General features: G+C 41.3%; 1 protein-coding gene across 1 annotated transcript; it reads left to right on the top strand.

Moving 5' to 3' along the window:
* Positions 1-24,843, top strand: E2F8 (E2F transcription factor 8). The gene is made up of 13 exons (XM_021001889.2): positions 1-311; positions 1,566-1,700; positions 6,982-7,260; positions 7,616-7,772; positions 10,750-11,061; positions 11,266-11,427; positions 15,314-15,451; positions 17,072-17,275; positions 17,603-17,690; positions 17,944-18,511; positions 22,518-22,650; positions 22,847-23,244; positions 24,050-24,843. Exons 2-13 carry the CDS (start codon positions 1,686-1,688, stop codon positions 24,230-24,232), a joined length of 2,637 nt encoding a protein of 878 aa, XP_020857548.1. The 5' UTR covers positions 1-311; positions 1,566-1,685; the 3' UTR covers positions 24,233-24,843.
* Positions 24,844-25,675: the final 832 nt, after the last annotated feature.

Raw genomic sequence — 25,675 nt, 5'->3', positions numbered from 1 at the left:
AGGACCCGGGGGGAGCGGCCCTCCCAGATCCAACCCGTCCGAGCCGCTCGCGCGGACAGCGGGTTAATTTCAAATCGGGGGCTCCGGGAAGGTCACGCGCCCGCCGTTCCGCCACCCTCCCGCCGGGCCACCGACGGACACTCCCGCTCCGCCTTCCACACCCACCTCCGAGTGACACCTGGACGGCCGGCCGGGTGGCGGGATCCCGAGCCTCGGGCGGAACTGGGGGACGAGGACGAGGAGGAGGAGGAGCAGCAGGAGCAGCAGAGGCGGCCTCCCTCCCTCCTGCCAGGGGCCGCCCACCCCGACAGGTGAGGGGGCGCCCGGGCCCGGCCGGAGCTCCGCGGCCCCTGCAGGGATCCCGGTACGCTGGCTCCCCCAGCCGGGCAGCCCAGCCGAGCCACGCCGAGCCGAGCGGAGCCGGGCCGGACCGAGGGGGCGGGAAGGCGGCCGGCGGTTTCCCGCCTCCCCCTCCGGCGCCCACGGAAGGAGGAGCCGAGCTCCCGCGCTGAGGGGGCGGGGCAGGGACCGGGGGCTCCCCGGGGGGGCCTGGGGGGATGGGAAGGGGGCTGCTGGCGCTGGCGACGGCGCGGGGTCGCCGGCCGACCTGCCCGCCCTCCGGCTCGCTATCCCCGCGCTCGGCTGGGCGGCACCCGCCGCGGCCCGGGTTTTCCCCGCCAAATTTTTAAATCGAAGTCTGAAGGTTGGGGCCCGCCCCCTGCCCGGAGGACCAATCGCGGGCCAGCCACCGGGCCTCTCATTGGTCCGGGCCTGTTACCCTGGAGACCACGAGGAAGCTGTCAAGGAACTGTCCTCAAGGTGGGCGGAGGGGAGGAGCAGTTAAGCAGAGGGGGAAGTTCTTTGGGCCCGCGCTAGTGGCCACTGGGAACCTTGGGGGCTCTCCGCGGGACACCTTGTGGGTTTCCCGGGTAAATAAATGGCTGGGCCCGGAGCCACCCAACCAATGAGTTAGGATAACGAATTAAAAATCAATCATGGTAGACATCTGATTATTGGGAAAAAAGTAGTAATGATTGCTCAACAACAAATTATGGAGGTGCGCGCGCGTGCGTGTGTGTGTGTGTGTGTGTGTGTGTGTGTGTGTGTGTGTGTGTGTGTGTGTGTGTATATATATATATGTATGTATGTATATGCACCTCCATAATGTAGTTACGTATGTGCACCTCCACAATGTATTTATGTGTGTGCACCTCCATAATGTATTTATATATCTGCATCAGTGGAGGGAATTTCCTCACTGAATTTCTTACACTGATGAAATTGTATCTACTATGGTCATCGATGTATTTTTTTAATGGAAAGTCCTAACTTAAAATTCTTTCAATTGTTGCTTGCTGCCTAATTACACCTCGATAAGAATTTTGAAAAGTTATTGCATCTATATACCAGTAGTAAAATTGTGGCCCATTTCCTTTTGTTTTTCATTTTTGTTTCAGAAAGCTGGGTGATATATGGGGGGCTGCATTAGAATTTCCAAGAAATTGTCTTCTCTTATGCATTATATTTCCTGTTTTTAAATTAACTTTTTTTCTTTTTTCTTGAAGGATATTACAAATTTATAAAAAATAAATAAATAAAATATACTGGCATGTATGAGCCATCAGAATTTCTAGGAGAAAATAAACATCTTTAATTTTTAAGAAAATATATGAAGAGTTTACAAAATGGAGAATGAGAAGGTAATGTGGTTTTCATATCCATTGCTACAGTTTTAAGTGTAATGCCCTCTTGCTTTTTTTCTGACTTTCAGGGTTTTTTTTCTTTTCAAGAAAATGGTGCCTAGACTTATATTAAATAGTGCTAGGGTTTGGGGGGATTTTGGGGTTGTGTATATGTGTGTGTGTAGGTGTATGTGTGCACTCACACCCACATGCAAGTTTTACTGAGGCCACATCCTCTTCTACACATTTCTTGGTAAAGACAAGAGGGGTTAAAAAAAAAACAACTAATTTATTTGTGCTAGTGCAAAAAAAAAGGGAAGGAAGCCCTGTAGTAGTTTACCCTAGATCTGTGAAATCATTCTATAATTTTCAGTAGTTCAGATCAAAGACTGACCAATAAAAATGTGCATGAAAATGTACCATAAGAATGGAACATGTGAACGTGTCTATCCTAGAAAAGAAGTAAATAACATGCATGGTGTCCCAGAAGTCTTAGTCTTCGTGCAGTTTTAAACTATTTTCATTTTCAGTTTGACATTTCTGAGGGAAGTACAACACCAAGATTTTGCTGAGTGCTCTACCATGAATCTAGTTTCACATGATTGCAGAGTTGATTTCTTTTACCAAGGATAATCATTTTTCCCAGCTCTCATGTACTTATCCAGATGAATACACTATAAACCACAAAATTATGCAAATAGCTGTACCCGCTTGTTCCCAAAAGTTAAACTTACCCACAAAGCAGGAAGATTCAGCATGCTGCTAATTACCATTACTCCAAGTGGAATAGCAACCATCCACTTCCTTCTAATTCCCAAAGCCGTTACTAAATGATTTGTCTACCTTACGAAAAATTTTCTCACTTGGTCAGCATCTCTGATGTGGATACTAACAAGGATTACTATCACTTCCAACTAAACTCGTATGGATTATTTCTTTCTTTGTTTTTTTTTTAGGCAATTGGGGTTAAGTGACTTGCCCAGAGTCACACAGCTAGTAAGTGTTATGTGTGTGTGGTCAGATTTGAACTTGAGTCCTCCTGACTTCAAGGCTGATGCTCTATCCACTGCACCACCTAGCTGCCCCTTGGATCCTTTAATCCAAGAATATAAAGTTACTGAGGAGTAAAAACAGACTTGTTTTTCTGTTGAACCAATAATGGAAATCAATCAAAAGTATTTATTGAGCCTCTCTTGTGTGCCAGGCACTATATTAGGCCCTGAAGGATACAAAGTCAAAAGTGAAACATCCCATGTCCTCAAGGAGCTTACATTCTATCAAGGGAGCCCCCTTATACATAAATAAGTAAACAGAATAAATTCAAGGTAAACCGGGATGGGGGAGCAGTAGGAGATGGGGACATCTGGAAAAGCCTCACGTAGAAGATGGCACTTGGGCAGAATTTCGAAGGAAAAACAGTCTGAGAGGTGGGAGTACATTCCCAACATGATGAGGACAGCCAGTGCATTCTCATGGAGACAGGAGATGGAGTGTCCCTTGCAAGGAAGAGCAAGGCCACTTGGACCAGAGCAGAGTGTAGGAGGACATGGAATGTGTAATAAGATTACAAAAGTGCGGCTGGGGCCAGGTTGTTAAGGGTTTTAAAAGTTAAACAAAAGAGCTTATTTTTGTTTCTAGACACAATAGGAGCCCTTGGAGTTTACTAAATAGGAGAATGGCACAGTCTGTCTTGCTCTTTAGGGAAATCACTTTGGAGATCACAGAGGATGAACTGGAGCAGGGAGAGAGGCTTGCGGCAGGGAGCCCATGGAGGAGGTTCTTGGTATAGGCCGTGCTGGAGGTGATGAAGGCCAGAGCCAGTGTGGTGCCTCTGAGAATGGAGAAAAGGATAAGAGATACTGTAGCTACAGAGAGGATGACTGATTGGATACATTAGGCAAGGGGAAGGGAACCAAAGTTGCGAAGCTGAGCATCTGGGAGATGGTGGTGCCCTTGACAGAAGCAGGGAAAGAGCTCTGAATTGGCGTTCTGGTGAACCAAGCGCTGCCCTGCCTTGGCTAGTTGTTATCTGTGGTCTGGATCCCAGGAGTTGTTTCACTCCCTCTGTACCACAGTTTCTCTGTAAAGCAAAGGAGTTAGAGAGGGTCATCCACAGATTTCATGTTTGAAAGGACTCCTTATTTTACAGATGAGGATGTCTAAGATCTTGCCCCAGGTCATCTGGTTAGTCAGTGACTCAGCTGAGAGTTCATCCCTAGTCCCTAACTTCAGCTCTAATCTTCTTTCCACTACACCAAAGCCTCTTCCAGCCCCAACGTGCTGTGAGTCTGTGATCATCTGTATAATGCACTATTAGAGGGCTTTGCGTCCTACAATTTCAAGTTTAGAATAGACACTTTGATGAGCCTTTGATCTCACTTCTTACCTGTGCAGACGACCACCCATCCACACCTTATCCTGTGTAATTCTTGTCCCTATTCTTCAATAAATTCTACATGGGGGATACACCCGCTGTGCTGGAGGCTGTCCTCTGGTATTTAGGGTTTCCTGGACACCAATGCAAGATACAGGTTGTCTGCTTTCATTTTTGTCATGTGACTAGGCACATATCATTGTGATTCATTTTACGCTGCTTCAGTTAATCAATTAATAAGCATTTTTTGTGTGTCTTATATGTGTGAAAATAACAAAGTCAAAAATTCAACAGCCCTTAGCCTCAGGGAGCTTACATTCAACAAAGGAAGAAAGCATGTATATATGTATAAGCATATATAAAAAAATGGATTTTTAAAAAAATATGTTTTTATTGATATCTTCTGTTTCTTACATGATCATGGTTATCCCAAGTACCCCTTTCTTTCCCCCTCCCAGAGAGCCATCCTGTAGAACAAATAGTATTTTTTAGAAAGGGAAAAAAAAATCAGCACAAAACTGATCATTACATTGAAAAAAGTCTAAAATCAGGCTCAACTGAGTGATTCCTGCTTGGTCTGTATAATTTGATTACATTTACTATTGTTTTGGGGGTAGCTAGGTGGTGCAGTCCATAGAACACTAACCTAGAGTCAGGAAGACCTGAGTTCAAATCTGGCTTCAGATACTTAGTAGCTATGTGACCCTGAGCAAGTCACTTAACCCTGTTTGCCTCAGTTTCCTCCTTTTTAAAATGAGCTGGGGAAGGAAATGGCAAACCACTCCAGTATCTTTACCAAGAAAACCCCAAAAGGGGTCACAAGGAGTCAGTCATGATCGAACAACAACTACTATTGCTTTTTTGGTGTATAGTTCTTTCTGTACATTGTAGTTAGTGTGTACATTATTTTCTTGGCTCTGCTCACTTCACTCTGCCTCAGTACTTGAATTGAAGTTGGAAGGATTTTGATTTTTGAAAGTGAGAAGGGAGTATATTTCAGGCCTGGGGACCAGCCGGTGCAAAGGAGATGGAGTATTGTGTGTGAGGAACAGCAAGGAGGTCTGTTTGCCTGGACTGGAGAGTGCATAAAAAGAGGAATATCTGATAAAACTGGAAAGGTAGAGTGGGACTTGGCTATAAAGTTCCTTCAATGCCAAAAGGAAGCGTTGGTATCTCCTTCTAAAAGTAAAAGGGAGTCACTGGCATTTATTGAGTAGAGGAGTGACTCGGTTGCTTTTTTAGGGAAATCATTTTGGCCTTTACTTCTTGTTCCCAAGTCACCCTTAGAAATGTACGTCACCATTCATTATGGCTTTGCAATTCTCTTTGGGGCGCCAGCATTTTTAGTTCCGATGAAGTCATGGTGTTCCACCTTAGAAGGGAGAAAGGTAGGAATTAGAATGGCTAAAGGCAGGAATCAAGGAAACCACCAGTGTTAGCAGTGGTTAGGATGCAAATGGTGGGACACGAAATAGCTGAGTTAGCCATTGTCTGATACTCCTGGTAGGGGCTCTGTTGCCCTCTACTGGTCAGTGAGTCTTGTTCTCTCCTGGATTTTCCTTCTAAGTATGCCCATGGGCCAGCCCTAATTCATTCCAAATCTCCATTGCCGGCAGGCCTGGACTCATGCTTGTTCGATATTATGAGTAACCATTTGATCTGTCTCATCATGAAGTGCACTATGATAGCTGTGAATCATTTCAAGCTAAGAAGACTTTTTAAAATGGGCCAAATCATCAGATGTAGAAGGTTTGAGGCAATGTTTGGTTGCTAGGCATTTTGACGGTTTTAGCTGTCGGAATGGTAATATTAAATGGTCATTCTGTTACTGTAATCAGGAAGGCAAGGTCTCTGAGCTCTGGGAACAGGAAGACGGTATCTGCTGTCAGTATGCCAAATAAGGGCATTAATCTCTCTTCTACAGCAAGGCTTCCTGCCTATAGGTCAACATACAAAAATAGAGATAGCCCAGGCTATCCTAGCCCAGGATCATGTTACCTAACCAGTCCCTTATCCTGTGACTGGAGAGCTTATTGATCGACAGCAAAGTGGTTCAGCTCCACGGAGTCTGGTTTCCTTCGTGACTTTTCCTGGGTTCTGAACTTGTGTTCCCCTGGGCTCTGTGTGTCTCTGTGGACAGTCTCATGCATTGCTCTATCCTAGGAGCTGTTTTTGAAGTGTTAGGTACAGACTTTAGCAAAATACTGTCTAATGAGACTGGTTTACGAGGTCGATAACAGCTACATCTTTCCTTGATGATATCTTGGGGTCCTAGGATTTAGAGATGGCGAAGGCCTGGTCCAGTGCCTTAATTTTATAGATGAGTAAATGAAGGCTCAGAGGCTAAACGACTTACCCAAAATCATACTAGGCTGTACAATGCAGAGCTGCATTTGAATTCAAGTCCTCTGCCTCCACATCTTTCTCTGTTCTTTTGGACAGGTCTTTATCAAAGGTCATAGGACCCTAATACATTGGCAGATTGTTGATGGATATTATCACTTTTTTTTTAAATAATCTTCCTGGGTTTTATTTTCTGACAATATTTATAAACCTAAAGACGAATGAAATTTAGAGAAGAAATAGATACAGGTCCCATTGATGGCATTAAGTTCCTTCACTGGAGGTCATCACTTGAAGCTGGAGGACCACTTGCTGAGAATGTTGAAGGAGGATTCCTGTTTAGGCGCATGTTGGACTAAATGCCTTCTGAGATTCCACAATTTTATCAAATCCTATCACCTCATTGTGCAGATGGAGAAACTGAGCTCAGCCAAGGGAAATGACCTGCCCAAGGTTACACAGGGAGTGGCAGAGCTTGAACTAGAAGTCAGGTCTCCTTTCTATGTTTTTTTGTTAGTCTGTTAAGACAGAGATGGCTATTTGTTATATGATGAATGTAATTTTTAAATTTTCTGATTACAGGAAAATCATTTCTTTGAGCCACATAAAAGGATATTGATAAAAACTCCACAGAAGGAGTCAGCTACTCCAAATTCAGTCTTAGCCGAGATTCAGCCCAACTTTGGACCATTAACAACACCCACAAAGCCTAAGGAAATCTCTCCAGGTGAACCATGGACGCCAACGGCGAACCTTAAAATGTTGATCAGTGCTGCTAGTCCTGAAATCCGAAACAGAGACCAGAAAAGAGGATTGTCTGACAATAGGAGTGGAATCCTTGAGGCCAAAGATTGTTTACACGTAGGTTTTCCAAGGGCTCTGGATACTGTTTGACCACAGCAGTGAGGATGTTGAAAGAATGGCGGCAGGGACGATTTTAAGAGATCATTGTCATTCAGCTAATTCAGAATAAGACAAAAGGTTTTAGCCAAAGAAAATAGAGAATTAAGGATTCTGGGATGCTGGTATTTTTAGTACTAGATTGCCTTTCCAATCTGCCAAGTAAGGTTTACTAGTATATTTCTCTTTTCAAAGCTTGGCAGCTGTTGAAGCTATAGCACATGGTATAAGTATTAGTCATTAAGTGCAGGTGCCTCTCATAAATCTGTCAAGCTTATATTTCTATATTTAAAATAATTTTCATCTTCTTGTGCAGGAACATTTATCTGGAGATGAATATGAGAAATCTCAACCAAGTCGTAAAGAAAAAAGTTTAGGATTATTGTGTCATAAATTCTTAGCACGATATCCTAACTATCCTAACCCTGCTGTGAATAATGACATTTGTCTTGATGAAGTAGCAGAAGAGCTCAGTAAGTACATAAATGTGTGTGTATATGAATATTTAATAATTAGAGTGATTATATATGTGTGTGTGTGTGTATATATGTGTATATGGGGCCGCTATGTGAAGTGCAGAGTGCTGGGCCTAGAGTCAGAAAGACTCATCTTCCTGAGTTCAAATATGGCCTCACACACGTCTTTGCTATGTTACCTTGGGCAAGTCACCTGACTCTGTTTGACTCATTTTCCCTTTCTGTAAAATGAGCTGGAGAAGGAAATTGCAAACCACTCTAGTATCTTTGCCAAGAAACCCCTAATGGGGTCATGAAGAGTCGGACATGAATGAACAACAAATATATATTTATGGCAATCTGTTCTTATCAAAAGAATCTTTTCTCACTTGAATATGGCCGTATTAAACGGTAAGTTTCTAAAATAACAGTTGAATAGTTTTTATTTGCTGGCGTTGCATACTTAGCATATAATTATTTTAAATTAATGTTTGTAGTAGTCTAAGGACTGTGTGAATTTTATGTGATTTTCTGCTTATTTTTCTGATAGAGGAAAAATTCCTTCCTGGAATTCTGATGAGGCACTTCTCTGTACTTAGAGACTCAGCTTTGGACCCCATTTACCTAGTCAATTACCAGGCTTATACTCTATTCCTTTCCATCTTGTACTCCATTAGTATAGCCTTGGAGAACACAACAAAAACTCTCTTCCCATGTCTTGAAGAGGCAAATGGAGTAGGATATTTGTGAAGGTATAAGTATATTCCAAAAACATACTATGGCATGTGATTTTTACTTTCTTCTTCTTCTTCTTTTTTTTTTTTTGGTGAGGTGATCGGGGTCAAGTGACTTGCCCAAGGTCACACAGCTAGTAAGTGTTAAGTGTCTGAGGCTGGATTTGAACTCAGGTCCTCTTGACTCCAAGGCCAGAACTCTATTCACTGTGCCTCCTAGCTGCCCCTGGCATGTGATTTTTAAAAGAAAGATTTGTAACATGCAAAGGCAAAAATAGTTTCATGAAGAAAATGATATAGTGGAAAATCAGGAACCTGGAGTCATGGGACCTGGGTTCAAATGCTGCCCATGCTACTTACTAGCTATGTGACCTCAGGCAAGTCATTTCCCCTCTCTTGGTCTCCATTTCTTCATCTGTAAAATGAAGGGGTTAGAGTATATGGCCTCTAAAGTATATTCCGGCTCTAAGTCTGGGGTCCTATAAAATCTTATCCGTGCTCAACCTCTGGCTTACTGCATTCACAAGTGATTTCATTACCTCTAGCTTTCATCTATGTATCTGCTTATTAGTTTTTTTAAAGTGGGAATTAAACAACTTCAGTTTGTTAAGTTCATTAACTTTGGCACAATGTGCCATGGAAAATTGTTGGGGTTGTTTCTCTGTGTCTTTTTACATGCTGCCCTCCCATATCCCCCTTCCTTAAACACGTACTGTATGTGTTCATACAAATGCAAAATTATTAAATCACATTTTAAAACTAAAAATAGGTATCTGGCTATATTTTGAGCTACTGAAATGGATCAAAAGATCTGCATATAACAAACATACAAATCAATATAACTAATAACTATGATTATATGGTTATATAATAATAATAATATAACTTATCAACTTATAGAGAAAATAGCTTAACTCTTAAGGGTTTTTTTTTAATCTTTAAAATACATTTTAAACATACTAACAGCTAAAATGTTACGTTTAAAGATTATTCAACTTGGATTGGTCTGTTTTGTCCATAATATTACTTTGTATTAAAAAGATGGACCTTTGTTTCAGGGAGAAGTTTGGGACCATTAAAGAACTTTGCCATTTTCCAAAGGCAATCCAGCCTGCTTTCCTCCTCCTGTTCAATTATGAGTTCAACTCATTGTCCACTTGCAGTGTTTGTACAGTATGTATGTGTATACATGTATAAATATGTATATATCTTCTGATGGATGAGCTCTATAGACTGTCCATCCAACTGCATATCATAATCAGGACAATATGCATTCTTCATCCACTTGGCTTTCCTGTGTGGATAGTTAGATCACATTCTCTTTAAAACAATTATGAATGTCATGCAGGAAGCTCTACACTGTTCTGGGACTTGATACCATCAGCATTTTTAATGTCACTGTTCTTCTGGTCTTGTCCACTGACTACAAATCATGGAACATTAGAGGCTCCAAAGAATTAAAATTGAAAATCACTCAAAGAGCAATGGAGAGGCACATGGTGGAGAGGAACAGGCTTGTAGCATATTACAGATAAGGAACTCCAAAGGAGCAAAGGATACCATCAAAGAAATAATATGAAAGAAAAAGAAGATGGGCTGGTCACATGGTGGTAGGGAGGGCTAACCATCGGACCACACTCCTTTGACATCCTTGCAATGTCAAGTGAGGAGGGCTGCAGCACATAGGTGGACCTCTTGTGATGAACATGTGGAGAACATGGACAAAGCTCTCATAGGAATGGCATGCATAGATGGTTTGCTTTCTTCATCATTGGAGGGAATGTCTATGAATACAGTCACAGATTGATTGTAAATCTCATTGTGCTGATGTTATTACCATTCTCGATGCAGAATGTTTATTTTTTAATTCTTTTTTTTTAAAAGGCCGTAGTAACCATTTAGAATTAAGAATAACAGCCATTGCAACTGAATGAAAGGTATTAAACAAATGTGGATTCTGTGTTATTTGTGGTACTCCATAACATTGAATAGTCTAAACCTATTAATATCACAGAATTATTTGTACCCAATGTTAACCATAGTTGTCAAAGATGGGCTGAAAATATGACCCACAGATGTGTATTTTATGTGTTTTCCCAGTCACGTGGTCAATGTGCTTGAAGTTAATGCTTTTATATTAGTTAAAACTTCATCAATAAAACTGCAGTTGTATTGATGCAGAAAAAACTTACTCAATTTAAAGTGTCCTAAAGAATCTTCAGGTAATTTGAAAGTAATGGTCAATTGTCCTTTTTTTGTAGATGTTGAGCGTAGACGCATTTATGATATTGTAAATGTCCTAGAAAGTTTGCATATGGTCAGTCGCCTGGCAAAGAACAGATATACTTGGCATGGGCGTCATAATCTCAACAAAACCCTTGGAACTTTGAAAAACGTTGGTATGGAGAACAAATATGCAGAACAGATCATGATGATCAAGAAGAGAGAGTATGAGCAAGAGTTTGACTTTAATAGTGACAAAAATGAAGAGGCCGCAGTGAAATCCAGCTCTGGCCAAAATGGACATTCAGATATGTGCTTTGTGGAACTTCCTGGAGTGGAATTTCGAGCAGGTGAGATTTTTTGAAAAGAGCAGTTTACTTCTTTTTCTGTATAAGGAAAACAGATGCTAAAAGACACTCTTGTCAGGCCATTTTCAAAATTTTATAGTTGTTATGAATGTGATAAGTTCCTTTATTTTCTACCTTTTTACCATATATCGTTCAGCTTCTCCATGGATTTTAATTTTTTTAGTCCCTTTCCTCTTTTTTGCATAGCCTCTGTAAATAGCCGAAAAGACAAGTCTTTGAGAGTGATGAGCCAGAAATTTGTGATGCTCTTTCTCGTATCGACCCCTCAAATAGTAAGCCTTGAAGTTGCTGCCAAAATTTTAATTGGTGAGGACCATGTAGAAGATTTGGATAAAAGCAAGTTTAAAAGTAAGTGTGCTGGTAGTGTGAGTATGCCTTTGCTTAGATTTACTGAATGTTTGGATCCAGTTTGAGAATTTATTAATATAGACTTGGTATATAATTGCATCCTCTCAGGCTGTGTTTTTAAATTCCTTTGGAAGCTATAATATCATTGCTTTAAATCAAACAGCTAGGATTCATTTTGTCAGAGATACTTATGTTTGATGCTATAAATAGCTCTCTAATTGTTTTCCAAGTGCTCAAAAACATAGTAGGTCTTATTTCTAGAAAAAGGATTTTGGCCAGGATATTTAGCATTCAAAGTAAACAAAAAACCATGCTTTTATTTCTTCTAAACTTAGGAAGCCTCTAGAAGAGGGAACTCAAGCATATTTGGGAAACCTTAGCCCCTGCCCTCCACCCTCACCCTCACTCCCACCCCATGACCCCCTTTTGAGAGGGAGGAACTACTTTCATTTCACTGAAGCCTTAAAATGGGCTAGAAGAGGAGGCAGTTACTGCCGGGAGAGCACCTTACAGAGGAGGGAGGGCAGCCACTGCTGTCCAAATTCTTCTGCCCACTGGGAATCCCAGCAAACTACAGAGAGCAGAGCATAGCAGACAGAAGCATGGAAGCCACAGCTGAGCCACATCCTGGGGTGGGGGGTGGGTGTGCGGCTTAGACGCTGACCAGAGATCGCATTCTGCTGATGGGCCCTGCTGACTCCAGCTTTCAGCTTTCTGTAGAACAACGCCTAACATCAGCCACAGATACATCTCCTAGGATCATAGATTTAGAGCTGGAGGGGCCTTAGAGGCCCTGGAGTCCAACCCCTTGGTATTTCAAAAGTGGAGACTGAGACCCAGAGAGATTGTGACCTGGCTACAGTCACACGGGCACCAAATGAAATGGATAGGTTTGAGACCCTGTCATCCGATGCTCAGTCCAGTGTTCTCTCTACTGTACCATGACTGAGGAAACTGAGAAGGCTAGAAACTGGAAGGGACCTGATAGCGTTTAGTTCTGTCTCCTCATTTTGCATCTAAGAAATTGCTCCAAGAAAAGGTAGATGATGGACCACGTTGACAAGGTAGGTCGTGGAATGGTGGAATTAGAACACTGGCCCTTTCTGCCTGTTGTAAACGCAAAAGACTAGTTCCTGTCTTCTAGACTAACCGTGACACGGAAGACAGGAAACAAGGAAAGGATGATGCGTTCCCGGAGTCCTGGCCATGAGCGATGGCCCAAACATGGCGGACTCTGAAAGGGAAAGCAAGGCTCAAATAGCACTGCCTGTTTTCCTTCTCGACCTCAAAAGCCTCAGGATTTTAAAAGAGACATAAAACAGACAGGCTAAAGCAAGACACGAGTGTGTTTTTTCTCTCTTAATATTCTGAGCACACATCTTTTATTTATTTACTTATTTTTAGCATCCTTCCTTAGGTACTTTTCAGGCTTACAGCCAAACAGACTCACATTCATTTTAGTGGCTAAAAGCATTATAAGCGTCTTTAGGTTGTCCAAAGAGGTTCTTGGTACAGTGGAAAGAACAGCTGGCTCTAGAGTCAGAGAACCTGGGTTCAAATCCTGCCTTTGACAATAACTAAATGTGTGACCCTGGGCAAACAAGTCACTTAACCTCCCTGGTCCCCAATACGTTGTGCTAGATTGCCTCTGATGATGCCTTTTTTTTTTTTAAAGGCAATTGGGGTTAAGTGACTTGCCCAGGGTCACACAGCTAGTGAGTGGCAAGTGTTTGGTCTGAGAACAGATTTGAACTCAGGTCCTCCTGACTTCAGGGCTGGTGCTCTATCCATTGCACCACCTTGCTGCCCCTGATGATCCCTTTCATCTGTCGATCGTCATCCTAAGTCTCTTATCCTATAAAATTGACACAGCACAGCCCCTTCCCCTTGGGAGGACTGAGTGATTGTACTTTGCAAAACTTAAGAAGCAACATAAACATTAGTTGTTATTTTTACTTCTCGGTAAGGTACCCAACAGCCCTTTTATCTTTGACAGCTGAGCAAGAAACATATTTATCATGTAATTGAACTGTTTGTATAGAATATCTCTACCGTGTTAAGGATAAACCTACTCTTTATCACCATGAAAATAACAATTTACCTTTATATAGCTTGGTTAAGGTTTGCAAAGCATCATGTTCCCCAAGACCCTGTGAAGTAGAAAGTATTGAGATTCCCTACCTGTTAACGTACATATGAAGGCAGAAGGAAATGGAAAATCAAGGCAATCATCCAGGTCATTTGGGCTGAAAGATCTGCCATTTCCACTAGGAAAAATTGTAACCTGCATTATACAGATGGGCTACAACAGACAGTGTTCCACTCTTCGTGGCATTTTCTTTGTCTAGACACAGTTGCAGATTCTTCCTTTAGTTCTGAAATCAGTAGAATTCACTAAATCCCCAGGGAGTTTAGAGCCCTCTGGCTCAGCTATGAAGACGAAGCTAACTTTGCAAATGGCTACCATTTGCTGCGATGGCGCATCACTGGGGAGGCACATGCAGGCCTTTTCAATGAAATATATGCCATTGCAGGCTGGCTTTTCAAAAGTGCAGAGTGTAGCTTGGTCTTTTAACGAGGCATCTGCATCTTAGGTCATGTCACATGCCACTGTCAGGAATGACCAAGGGGGAGCTTAGTGTGTTAGAAACAAAGCTGATGTCAGCAGACAGAAATTCAGATCCCATCCGACCCTAGCTAGCTGTCCATCCTTACTTCATCTAAGCTTTCTAAACCTCAGTTTCTCTATCTTACAAAATGAGATTATGCTTTATGGCCTTATAGTCCATTTGTAAATCTTAAAGCGCTATAAAAGTGTACATTGTGATTACAACGAAAAGCAAAAAGTGGATGCTACTTGTAGCTCTATTTCCATCCCTTGTAAAATTCTGCAGAATATGTTGAAAGACCCCTCAAGAATTAAGCCATTGAAATCTATTAAATAATTCTTGATGGGATTACCTTATAATGCTAGTTTCTTTAATCAAGGTGTGCTTTTGTTCATTCTCAATTCAGCACCACTCATTTAAGGCTCAACAAATCCTTCTTATGTTTAAAATATTTTAAAAGTTATGCCTATTATTTTCTCATTCCTGGAAAATTAGCTACCAGGTGATAAACTTGGGGGTAATTTGAGCATGTAAGTGTTGCCATCTACATCATAGACTATAAATGCCAACCTGAGAGGGACCTTGGGCCCTCCAGTACAACTCCCTTCCTTCTATAGGTTCATGGAAACTGAGTCTTAACAAAAGTGAAATGAGTTGCCTAAGTTTATACCAGTAAGAAGCGTCAGTGGCAGTATTTAAATCTGAGTTTTCTAACTCCATATTCAGTGTCTTTTCTCTTGTACCACACAGTCTTACTGGAAGGAACATCTGATGAGATCACATATCTTTTGAGGTGGTTTAAAAAAAAACAAATAAATAAATATTGTCACTAGAATAACTTAGAAAAGTAGTCTTATGTGGAGGCAGCTAGGTGGCGAAGTGGGTAGAGTTCCGGCCTTGAAGTCAGGAGGACCTGACTTCAAATCTGACCTCAGACATTTGACACTTACTAGCTGTGTGACCCTGGGCAAGTCACTTAACCCTGATTGTCTCACTCACTCACACACACACACACACACACACACACACACACACACACACACACACAGAGATTATAAAGATTTGGGGCAATTAGGTGGCTCAGTGGATAGAGCCTTGGAGTCTTAACCCCAATTGCCTCACCAAAAAAAGACCAAAAAAAAAAAGAAAGAAAAGTAGTCTTATGTGTTTGACAGTTTAGTTAACTTAAACATACAGTGTTCAGTTTTAATGGGAAAATGTTTTGAAAAACAGACTAAAGGAGTCTTCTATTAATTGCTCTGTTTACTTGATTCCAGCTAAAATTAGAAGGCTATATGATATAGCAAATGTTCTGAGTAGTTTGGAGCTTATCAAGAAAGTTCATGTTACAGAGGAAAGAGGCCGAAAACCAGCTTTTAAATGGACGGGGCCAGAAATCTGTTCCAATTCCACAGGTGTGTATTTCTTTTTCCTTTTTTTCCTCCGTTATTGTGATTTAATACGCAAATAGAGAATTCCCCACCCACCCACTCCCAAGGAGACTGTGTAAGCATACCTCAAGTTGATATTTTGTAATGTCTCTCCCTCCCATTCCCCTGCTCTGCTGAGTTCCTTGTTTCATACCTTGCCAAGAAAATAGAAGCCCTTCGCCTGTGAGCCCCCTCTTTTCCCCTTCTCTACATCCCTTGATGACATCCCCCATTCCCCCCCCTTTTTACTCTTAGTCTCTCATGAAGAGATGGTTCTTTTCCTTACCAGGCCAGCTTTCCTTTACAAACTTTGATCCCATCCCCTCCTGCCTTCTTTGGCAGATTGCCCCCAAAACAATTTTGTCTCTCATCTTAATTATCTTCCTATCTGCTGGTTACTTTCCTGCTGCCGGCAAACAGGCGCACATCTTCCCTATCCTTGAACAATCCTCTCTCGACCTTGCTGTCCCCTCAAGCTGTTATCATTTATCTACCCTGCTTTCACTGTCAGACTCCTTAAAAAAAGCTTTTATTCATTTGTTGCCTTTATTTCCTCTCCTCTTACTCACTTCTCACCAATAATCTAATTGTCAAATCGAATGATCTTTTCTTACTCGTCATCCTCCTTGACTTCTCTGTGGCCTTTGGCATTGGCCATATTGACACTGATAACATACTATGGTCCCTTTATTCTCAATTATTGTGTTTTGTGAGTTTCTTGTAATTTTGAAGATTGTGGCAGTCTATGATTCTCAACCATACAGCTTCTCTAGGAGAACAGAGGTTTTAAAGAGAGGCTTATGTGACAGTGATCATTGAAATCACGGCTCATTTTCCTAAATTCCATCCAGTAGGATCTTCTCCTCATTTATTCTGAGCTTAGCTCCTTGCCCCATAATAGCCTATGAGATGTGTATATGTGTGTGTGTGTATATATGTGTGTGTGTGTGTGTGTGTGTGTGTGTGTGTGTGTATGTATATGTATATGTATGTATGTATACACATATGTGTGTGTGTGTGTGTGTATACATATATATGATAGATTAACTCAGGGGGCTGCCCCTTACAGCTGTATTTCCTCACTGCCTTATAATCACTTCACTTTTCCAGCATGATCTTCTAAAATACATGTAATGGTTGAAAAACATTGAGCCTTTCAACAACCACATCCTGTTAAGGTTTCTCCTATTAAATGCCTCCTTCAATGAAGTTGTTTCTAGGCAATCAAAGAAAAACAAACCTAATTTAAAAATACAATCCCACCTTCACTTTCAAAGCCCAGGGAATGGAATGTCATCGTGAAAGCACTTCAGAAAGGTAGAAAAAACTCTACGAATAGAAGGCATCATCAGTGTTATTATTTTACAGCTCAGTAATTTTTGTAACAGTGACTGGCTATTTTTCTACTGCAAGCAGTCAACTTTACTGTCAACGTTTACGTTTTTATCTTTCCACTGATAACAGAATTTTTTTTATTTTCTCTTTTTTAAGATGTTTGTACTAATTATTACTTAAGATATTCTCAGAGGAATATATTTAATTCACTTGCATACGTATTTAATCCACTGTATACATTTTCATACATTAATCTCTTTTGTGTTTCAGTTCTGAGCCCTGTAACTTCCTTTGACTCATCTGATTTGGAACCACCTCAGTCTTCCAAAGAACAATGTGCTAAAAATCTCTTCTCTACCACTGGGAAGCCAAATTTTACCAGGCATCCCTCTCTAATAAAACTAGTAAAAAGTATAGAAAATGACCGGAGAAAGATAAGTTCTGCTCCCAGTAGCCCCATCAAAACCAGTAAAGGTAGGTATTTGAGAAGAAGATGTTGGGATGTAGCACTAACAATAATAGGGTCTTTCTACCACAAAGCATTTTTATTGAATTAGTTTAGTATCCATTAGATTAATTCAACAAATTAGAGAATTACGATAACCTTTATTCATTCAAACATTCTCAACTTCTAAATCATGCATGAACCAAGTGGTAGGAAGATAATTTTGTGGAGTTTCATTTGCTTAGTGACTCTGGGACAAAAACATGAAATGTTTTCATATAATTTCCATCATGGTGGTTTCATATGGAAGAAGGTGTCTGTTCTTTGCCTTAATCTACATTGTTCTATTTTACCAGCTGAGAGCTCTCTGAAGTCAGCGCCCTTGCCAAGTAAAATGGCCCAACTCGCAGCTATTTGCAAAATGCAATTAGAAGAACAATCCAGGTAGGTGGGGGTTTTAATATTGTGCTGAATTAATTTTCTCTGATTTACATGGATTCCTTATTTTATCCAGGAATGTTGATTAGATTTAGGAACTGGTAAGATATTTTTATTGCTCAGCTACTTTCAAAGAATATTGGGATTTAACACAAGCTCCCGTAAAAGCACTGATTTTTTTTTACCCCAAAACTTAAAATGATAGACTATTTCATGGTTGTTGATTTTCAACGTGTGGATTTTTATTTTGTTTTTTCAGTGAACTAAAAAAGAAGGTGAAAGTGCAATTGACAAGACCTACAGTGCACTGTCAATCTCTTGACTTCATAGCAAATGCTGAGCCCAACCGAACCGTGTCCTCTTCTCAGACACCATCTCTCATTCAGCCACTAGGGGTCCTACCTCTGATCCACAGCCCCTTATCTTCTGCAGTGCCTGTAATTGTGCCTCATGCCCACTCGGGTACCTCCTATGCAATCTATCTGCATCCTTCCCAGGCCCAAACTGTGACACCCCAAAACCTAAATTCCACTGTACACACTGTTCCCTGTGCTAATGTAACTGGAACTAAAGGTTCTACTGATAATACTAACTCCCATCTCTTAACTACTAAAATGACCACAGAAAAAGTCCCTAGTGATGTGGTCAAGGCTGATGTCCCCACTAAGCCTGGGAAAGCGTTGCCCACCTCCGAAGGGCAAACCTCAAGGAACCAAGAAAGAGAACCAACTGCTGAAAGATGTTTGAAGAGACAGAACACGCCAGAAGACAGCGGCTCCACAAAAAAACTGAAAGAGGATCTGAAAGGACTTGAAAACATCCCAGCAGTAAGTAAAGTTCTTCCTTGTTCAGACCCGGGAGCTCCTAGTTAGCCAGGGGCTGGGTTGTTTACAAACCTTCCAGTCTCAGAGGGAGCTTCTCAGTAGGAGTGGGAGTGCCCATTCTGGCATCCTAAACTGATCCCCAGGCACCTCAGACAGTTAATCTCCTGCCGAGGATCACCACACAGGCATCCTTAACCTTTGTGGACAGGGATTACTCTTGGGCTTTCAAGCAGTCCCAGTATTGGCTCTATGTTAACTGTGTTCCCGGCAGTTATATGGGACATGAACACCTGTTTAATAGGTTGAAGGAATTTATGGGTTAAAGTAGTACCAAATGAATGTGTGCTTACAACAGTCTCCATAAAAGCTGCTTTCTGAATCATAGCCTAGGGAGGCATTTATGTATTTGGTGATTGGGAAAGAGATCATAAAATCCCCCCATTTTCCCCTCTGCCTTTTAAAAAGTTTTCACCATCATTTCACTTCAAAACTACATTCACAAAGAAACATATAGATAGAAAATTTGAAGTGGATCTTGGTAGAGCTTTAGGAATTGGGGTATGTGGATTTTGTAAGGATCTTGGCATGTTAGGTTAAATTCTCTTATGTAGACAGATTAAATTCTGTGTGGAAATGACATAATCCAGAGGGAAACACTGCATGGAAATAGAATTGGATTTCACTTCTCACTCTCCTAGCAATTTCTTCTTTGACCTTGGGCAAATTACTTAACTTCCCCTACCTGAGGTTCCACCTACCATGAGGGTTTTACTTCTACTATGGTTACTTTTTCAGGAATTTTCTGAAGATATATGAAAAGTTTGTGGAAAATAGTGTTATGTAAATAGGTTTGAGATTCTCTAAAACACACAAGCTGAAGGGTATTTATTACCTATTGTTGGGCATAGCTCTAGCTAACAAACAAGTTGTTCCTTTTTAAGCTGTCTATGGGCCTCGCAGTTGCCACTCTTAATATGGATTTTTTCCCTGATATTCTGATGTTAATATAGTTTCTGAGCAGGAGAAGCAGAAAAGGAACTAAATCAGAGATCTCTTTGGCTGGTACACTCTTTTAAGTTCCCGGGGTGTACTTGACAATGAGCTGAAATATTTCAGTGAACGTCAAAGACCTTGACATGAGGTCACGGATGCTAATATGTTACTAAATAGGATTTTATCACTTCCATTTCATAATCTTCTGAGACCTTACTGTTTTCTTCCAATGTTTATAAACCTGTAGCCCTATAGAGTTTTAGGGCTGGAGTGGCTGTTAGAGGAGAAAGAGGTGGGGAAGGGAATAAACATTTATAGAGTGCCTACTGTGTGCCAGGCACTGGTCTAAGTGCTTTACAGAGAGGCAGGTGGTATTATTATCTACATTTTACAGTTGAGGAAGCTGAGGGAAACAGGTTACTTGACTTTTTCAGCGTCCCACATCTACTAAGTGTCTGAAGGGGGAGTTGTACTCAGGTCTTCTCGACCCTACACTTGGTGCTCTATCCACTGTAGCACCTATCTGCCTCTAAATAGGAGTAGACTGTTCTCTAGCAGTGATGGGTTTACTTTCAGTAGGGGTTTGCAAGTAGTATTGGATGACCACTTATTAAGAACAGTGCAGAGGGATTACTGTGGAAGGACAGTTTGGATGAGACGGCCTTCAAGGCCCTTACAGCTCTGAGATTCTGTGATTTCAATGTGGCTGCACCAGTATGGGTACTGCCTCCACTCATATAGATTGCAATCCCTCCATGCTTCAGTAGACAGGCTTTATAAGCTGTTGTGGCTAAACAATTCAGTCATTCATTGTCCAGCCTTTAGGCCGTGAGGCTCTCCAGCTTGGCTCGAGTGGTCCTCAGGTGACAAAGGAAACAAATCAAATTTCAGTTCTGCCATTAACTAACTGTGGGATCTTGGACAAGTCATTTTCTTGCATCAGACTTATATTCCCTCATCTGTAAGATGAGGACCTTGGATTAGATGATCTCTCGGGTTCCTTGTAGTTTTAACTATCTCTGTTAATTAATGATAATAGCTAACATTTATATAGTTCCTATTATGTGCCAGGCACTGTGCTAAGTACTTTATAAATATTATCTCATTTCATCCTTACAACTACCCTGGGAGGTAGGCACTATTATCTCCATTTTACAGATGAGCAAACTGAGGCAGAGAAGTTAAGTGACTTGCTCAGTAACACAGCTAGTAGGGATCTGAGGCCAGATTTGAACTCAGGGGCTTCCTGACTCCAGGCAGAGCGCTCTATCCACTGTACCACCTAGCTGCTCCCCAAAATTAAACATTATCTTCCTCTAGTACAACATTTATATAGTTGATAGCCATGTAGCATCGTAGGTCACTGCCAGGTCCCCACTGAAAGCCTTTTCAGCCTAGTAGGGCTTGCCAGAGATTGTGTTTGGCTGGCATAGTCTCTTATGAAGCCAGTGTGTCACTTCTACTACGATGACGCATTATAGTAAACTGACCACTTAGAGCCAACTTAATTGTCCAAGAGCTAGTTACTCGGTGGGTGTGGTGTAGAATTATAATCAGTCAAAAGCACTTACTTTGTGCTAAACACCAGGGATACAAAAAAAAAGGCAAAAACCCAGTCCCTGCCCCCAGGGGCCTTTCAGGCTGGGAAAGATCTGGTAGACCTTAGAGATTTAGGCCAACCCTCTCATTTTCTAAATGAGGAAACAGGCCCAAAGAAGCGGCTGATTTGCCCAATTTCATATAGCTAGAATGGAGAATGGAAGGGCAGAACTCAAAAGTCTTCTGTCCTCAGATGCCATGTCCCAGCCTGCTATTCTATTCTGTTTCTAGGATTATCTTGGCAAAGAAAAAGTGTCTTATGGTGGATAAGAGACAGGTCATTTGTTTACAGGGAATGCCTTTAATTTTTGTTAGTTTTGCTCATGTTCAGGTTGAAATGGGCTTTTTAAGCATTTGATTGACTCATAAATGTTTTCTCTCTCTGACACAGTGTAATGATAAGGCAGACAGAGGCCAGATGATGCGATGGTCAGGACTTTCCATTTTCAGAAAGAACTTGCTAAATTTGGGGGAATTTGAAGGCTTTTGTCCTGATCTCCACTATTTCACAGAGGGACCCCATTTAAAAAAAAAGACTTCCTTTTTCTTTTCCAACTTCCCTCAAGCTTTTTTAACTTACATCAGTAAAAACTCTGGGATTAAGAACTTTATCATAATCATTGTCCCTTTACATTTTCCCTTGTAACGTCTCAAGAATCTTTGAAATAGATGATTTGGCAAGTAGCTGTCACCTTCATTTAAATCTGATTGGGTCCCTTGGAAGCACTTTGTGAGGGTAAGCTTTACTGGTTCTTCAGGAAATTCACATTTGTATCCAGTAAAGGTATTGTTTAGTTGTTTTCAGTCCTGTCAGACTCTTCATGATTCCATCTGGGGTTTTCTTGGCAAAGATACTGGAGTGGTTTGCCATTTCCTTCTCCAGCTCATTTTACAGATGAGGAAACTGAGGCAAACAAGGTGAAGTGACTTGCCCAAAGTCACACAGGTAGTAAGTATCTGAGGCCAGATATGAACTAGGGAAGATGAATCTTCCTGACTCTACTGGGCGGATACTCCCATCTTTTTTTTTGAAATCATAGGAAGCATTTCTAAGAACTACTTAACGACCTCCAAGGAGTAGAATGTGTTGTTTTCCTCAGGCAACCACCAGAGGACCAAGAAAGAATCCCAAAATAATTGTCCGGGGGGCAGCTAGATGGTGCAGTGGATAGAGCACCAGCCCTGGGGTCAGGGGGACCTGAGTTCAAATCTAGCCTCAGACACTTACTAGCTGTGTGACCCTGGGCAAGTCACTTTACCCCAATTACCTTAAAAAAAAACCCAAAACAAAATAATTGTCCTCCTAGAATATCACCCATGGTAAACAGCTGAATCCCAGTGGTCAAAGAAGAAAGCAGATGTGATTTTTTTTTTTTACTATATTTGTGTAGCAAAACCACCTCTTCTTGTTTTCTAGACCTTGTTTCCATCGGGATACCTTATTCCTCTCACACAGTGCCCGTCGCTTGGTACAGAATCCATTTTGTCTCATAAAGAAAACGCAGGTGCATGTTCTCCAAATAATAGGATCTACAACTCGCCGATTACAGGTGTGTGCTTTAAAACCTGTTCATAGGAAAAGAAGAATGTTTAAATTGTTTTTATGTGTAATTGGGGGGAGAAAATAAAATAATAAGTAAAAAACCTGTTCATATAGGAGTGGATCTCGAGTGTTCTCAAGCCATACGAGCATCTCCGTCTCATGCCTTTCCTTTTAATAGTTTGTCTTCTCCCTTTGCCTTCCAGGTGTCATTCCTGTGACAACATCTGACCTCACCGCTGTGAACTTTCCCACTTTTCATGTTACGCCTTTGAAGCTGATGGTTTCACCAACCTCTGTAGGGACCGTACCTGTCGTCAACAGTCCGTCCCTTCCTTCCTCAGGCCACTCCATTCCTGTCCAAAACCCAAGTTCGGCCATTGTGAACTTTACCCTGCAACATTTAGGGCTGATATCTCCAAGTGTGCAGGTGTCTGCAAATGCTGGCGCGGGCTCCGTTCCAGTGTCTCCAAGAATAGAGCCCATTAGCACTCCCTCTGAGAACACCAGCGTGCAGCAAGGAAAGGTCACCAAGCATGAGTCACCTGTTCCTGGGCATAGTCAGCTAAGTGGACAATCCATCACTGGGGTTGCTGGACAGCAGGTAGGCGTGTTTACTAATAAAGCCATTTCCATTTCATTTGAATGATAAATGAATCATCATTTACTATGCTGATAAGACCCAAATGTCATTTCCACGTTGGAACACCTTCCTTAGTTGGCAATTTTTATAGTTGTTTTTTTCATTCTCATTTTAGAGGTTATCCTTATGAAAGCCAAGTGTTCTGATTTCCCCTTTTAAACATGTGGTACAAAAGGAATGGTGATAACCTAGCATCTGCCATACGATGGAGCAATGATTTGGCTCCATTGAATACCACTGAATTTACTTTTCCCCATTTGTACATGAAAACAGCCACTTATGAGCGTGAAGGATGTCGTCTGCACGTAGGTCTAAAAAGCTGTATTTGGGGAGACATACATTGTTCCTATTAGATTATATTGTGGTTCTTTGAAAATGCCTTCAAGTCAGCCTTTTGACAAAGTGGGAATCAATCGATGGCATTTCTTGGCCACATCCCAAGCATATAGGCCTGTATCTAGCAATCTAAGAGGTGTGGAAAGCAGAGAGAGGTCCTTCTCTTCTCCTTTACAGAGTCTACTAGGGCACATTATCAGACCCTCCCAAGCCCAAGGTTTCAGTGTATCATGTGCTGTTGCCTAGATATATGGTTTATCATCTTGACTCAATGAAAACCGGGTGAACAGCTTGTCATAATTTGCATAGCAGGTTTCTAGACAGGCCGTATTTCCAACATTTTAAACGTTAAACCAGGCTGCTTTTTGTTTAAGCTCCTTCCCGAAACATTTAGTCTTGACCGGTTTTCTTTTCCGTTTCTTTCAATTAGCCTGTCCCAGTGACACCCAAAGGATCACAACTAGTGACTGAAAACTTCTTCCGAACGCCGGGAGGACCAACTAAACTTCTGGCTTCGACTTGTGATGATTTGGATGGTACTCACGGCACCTCGCTAGGACCCCTCTTTGTTCCTCAGCGCAAGCTTGAAGTGTCTACCGAAGATGTTCACTAACGGAGTGAACCAAACCTTAATGCTTAATAAAGATTTGAATTAATAGGAAAAGAGCTTAACACAAAAGATGTTAACATACTTATTTGGAGAGCAGGTACTACCCCAGAAAAGTTGTAAATATGTTTAGTGACTGCTTAATGCAGACCAGACTCTATTTTAATGTGTGTGTGTATATGTATACATATATATGTATATATATATATATATTTGTATAAGTACAGCCTTTAATAGCTACAAAATTAATGAAAAATATTGAACTCAGGTACATTACCTTCTAGGAAAGATTCATTATTTCAACGAAATACTCTGTACCTGTGATATTCCACAGAGTAACTGTTCTTAGTTACAATTTACTCTATAGAAAATTAAATTATATTGGCATATCAGAACAACATTCTACTGCACTTTGCACAAGAAGTGCAATGTATAATATTGTATTTCTAAATAGGTGGGACTATAGCTATATTTTGTAATATCTTTGATCCCACATTCTTGCAGTAATGTCTTTTGTAAAGGTAGGAGTGAGTCTTAATCAAGTCTATGAAAGAAGGAATTATTTATATAATGTATTTTTAATCATAAATTGTTCAAATTAAAACTTTTCTAAAACATCTTAATGTATTCATTTGGACCTTCTGAGAAGTAGTTTTGCTAATGACTTTATCTCTAGCACCAGCGACCAGAAGACGGCCTAAAGTGTTGGTTTATATCCTGATGCTAAAGTGGGAAGAGTATAATCTTCAGTATTGGGAAGTTCCCCTTCTGTCCCACACAATGAAGCCCAGGGAGGGGAAGGAATAAGCCAATGGAAAGGTGATAGAAGATCATAGGTCCTTTGGAGGGGGAGACTGCAGATAAAGGGCAGGACACAAAGTTACTCCCCTGAGCACCTCAGCCACAAGCTATACGGCAAAGGAAGAAGCTGACAATTCAGCCTCTGTGGGCTCAGGGAAGAAATGAGCTGAATTTTTTTTTTTGATCAGGCAATAGGGTTAAGTGACTTGCCCAGGGTCACACAGCTAGTACGTGTTATGTGTCTGAGGCAGGATTTGAACTCAGGTCCTCCTGAATCCAGGGCTGGTGCTCTATGCACCACACAACCTAGCTGCCCCGAGCTGAAATTTTTAAGGGTATACCTGAGCCCTTGGCAGTGGAAGGTCTGCATATCAGTAAGTGTACACATTCTGCCATGGTTTTTGAACCTTCTTACTAGATTCAGACCAGGCATAAAGAATATTATTTAAATAATCCCCTAAAGCTTTAAAATATACTTCTGAATGGCATTTTGAAAGATCTATGACTTACTCTGTTCTGAGTATTCCCTCCAACGACAGGCTACAACTCTTCCAATCCTCATCCTATGCCTTTCTTATTTATGTTTTCCCATACGTCTTAGTTCCTTTGATGTACTTTGGGTATGGAGTAGCCATGTACCATTTTAAC

Source organism: Phascolarctos cinereus, unplaced genomic scaffold (assembly GCF_003287225.1).
Source record: "Phascolarctos cinereus isolate Bilbo 61053 unplaced genomic scaffold, phaCin_HiC Scaffold_9;HRSCAF=440, whole genome shotgun sequence".
In the NCBI taxonomy this organism is placed as follows: Eukaryota; Metazoa; Chordata; class Mammalia; order Diprotodontia; family Phascolarctidae; genus Phascolarctos; species Phascolarctos cinereus.
This window is presented reverse-complemented; position numbering and strand designations above follow the sequence as displayed.

Excerpts from the sequence above, each read along its gene's own strand:
- E2F8 (XM_021001889.2), top strand. Across the intron at positions 7,773-10,749 it reads TGAAGTAGCAGAAGAGCTCA|ATGTTGAGCGTAGACGCATT; the intron begins GTAAGTACATAA and ends CTTTTTTTGTAG. Across the intron at positions 11,428-15,313 it reads GGATAAAAGCAAGTTTAAAA|CTAAAATTAGAAGGCTATAT; the intron begins GTAAGTGTGCTG and ends ACTTGATTCCAG.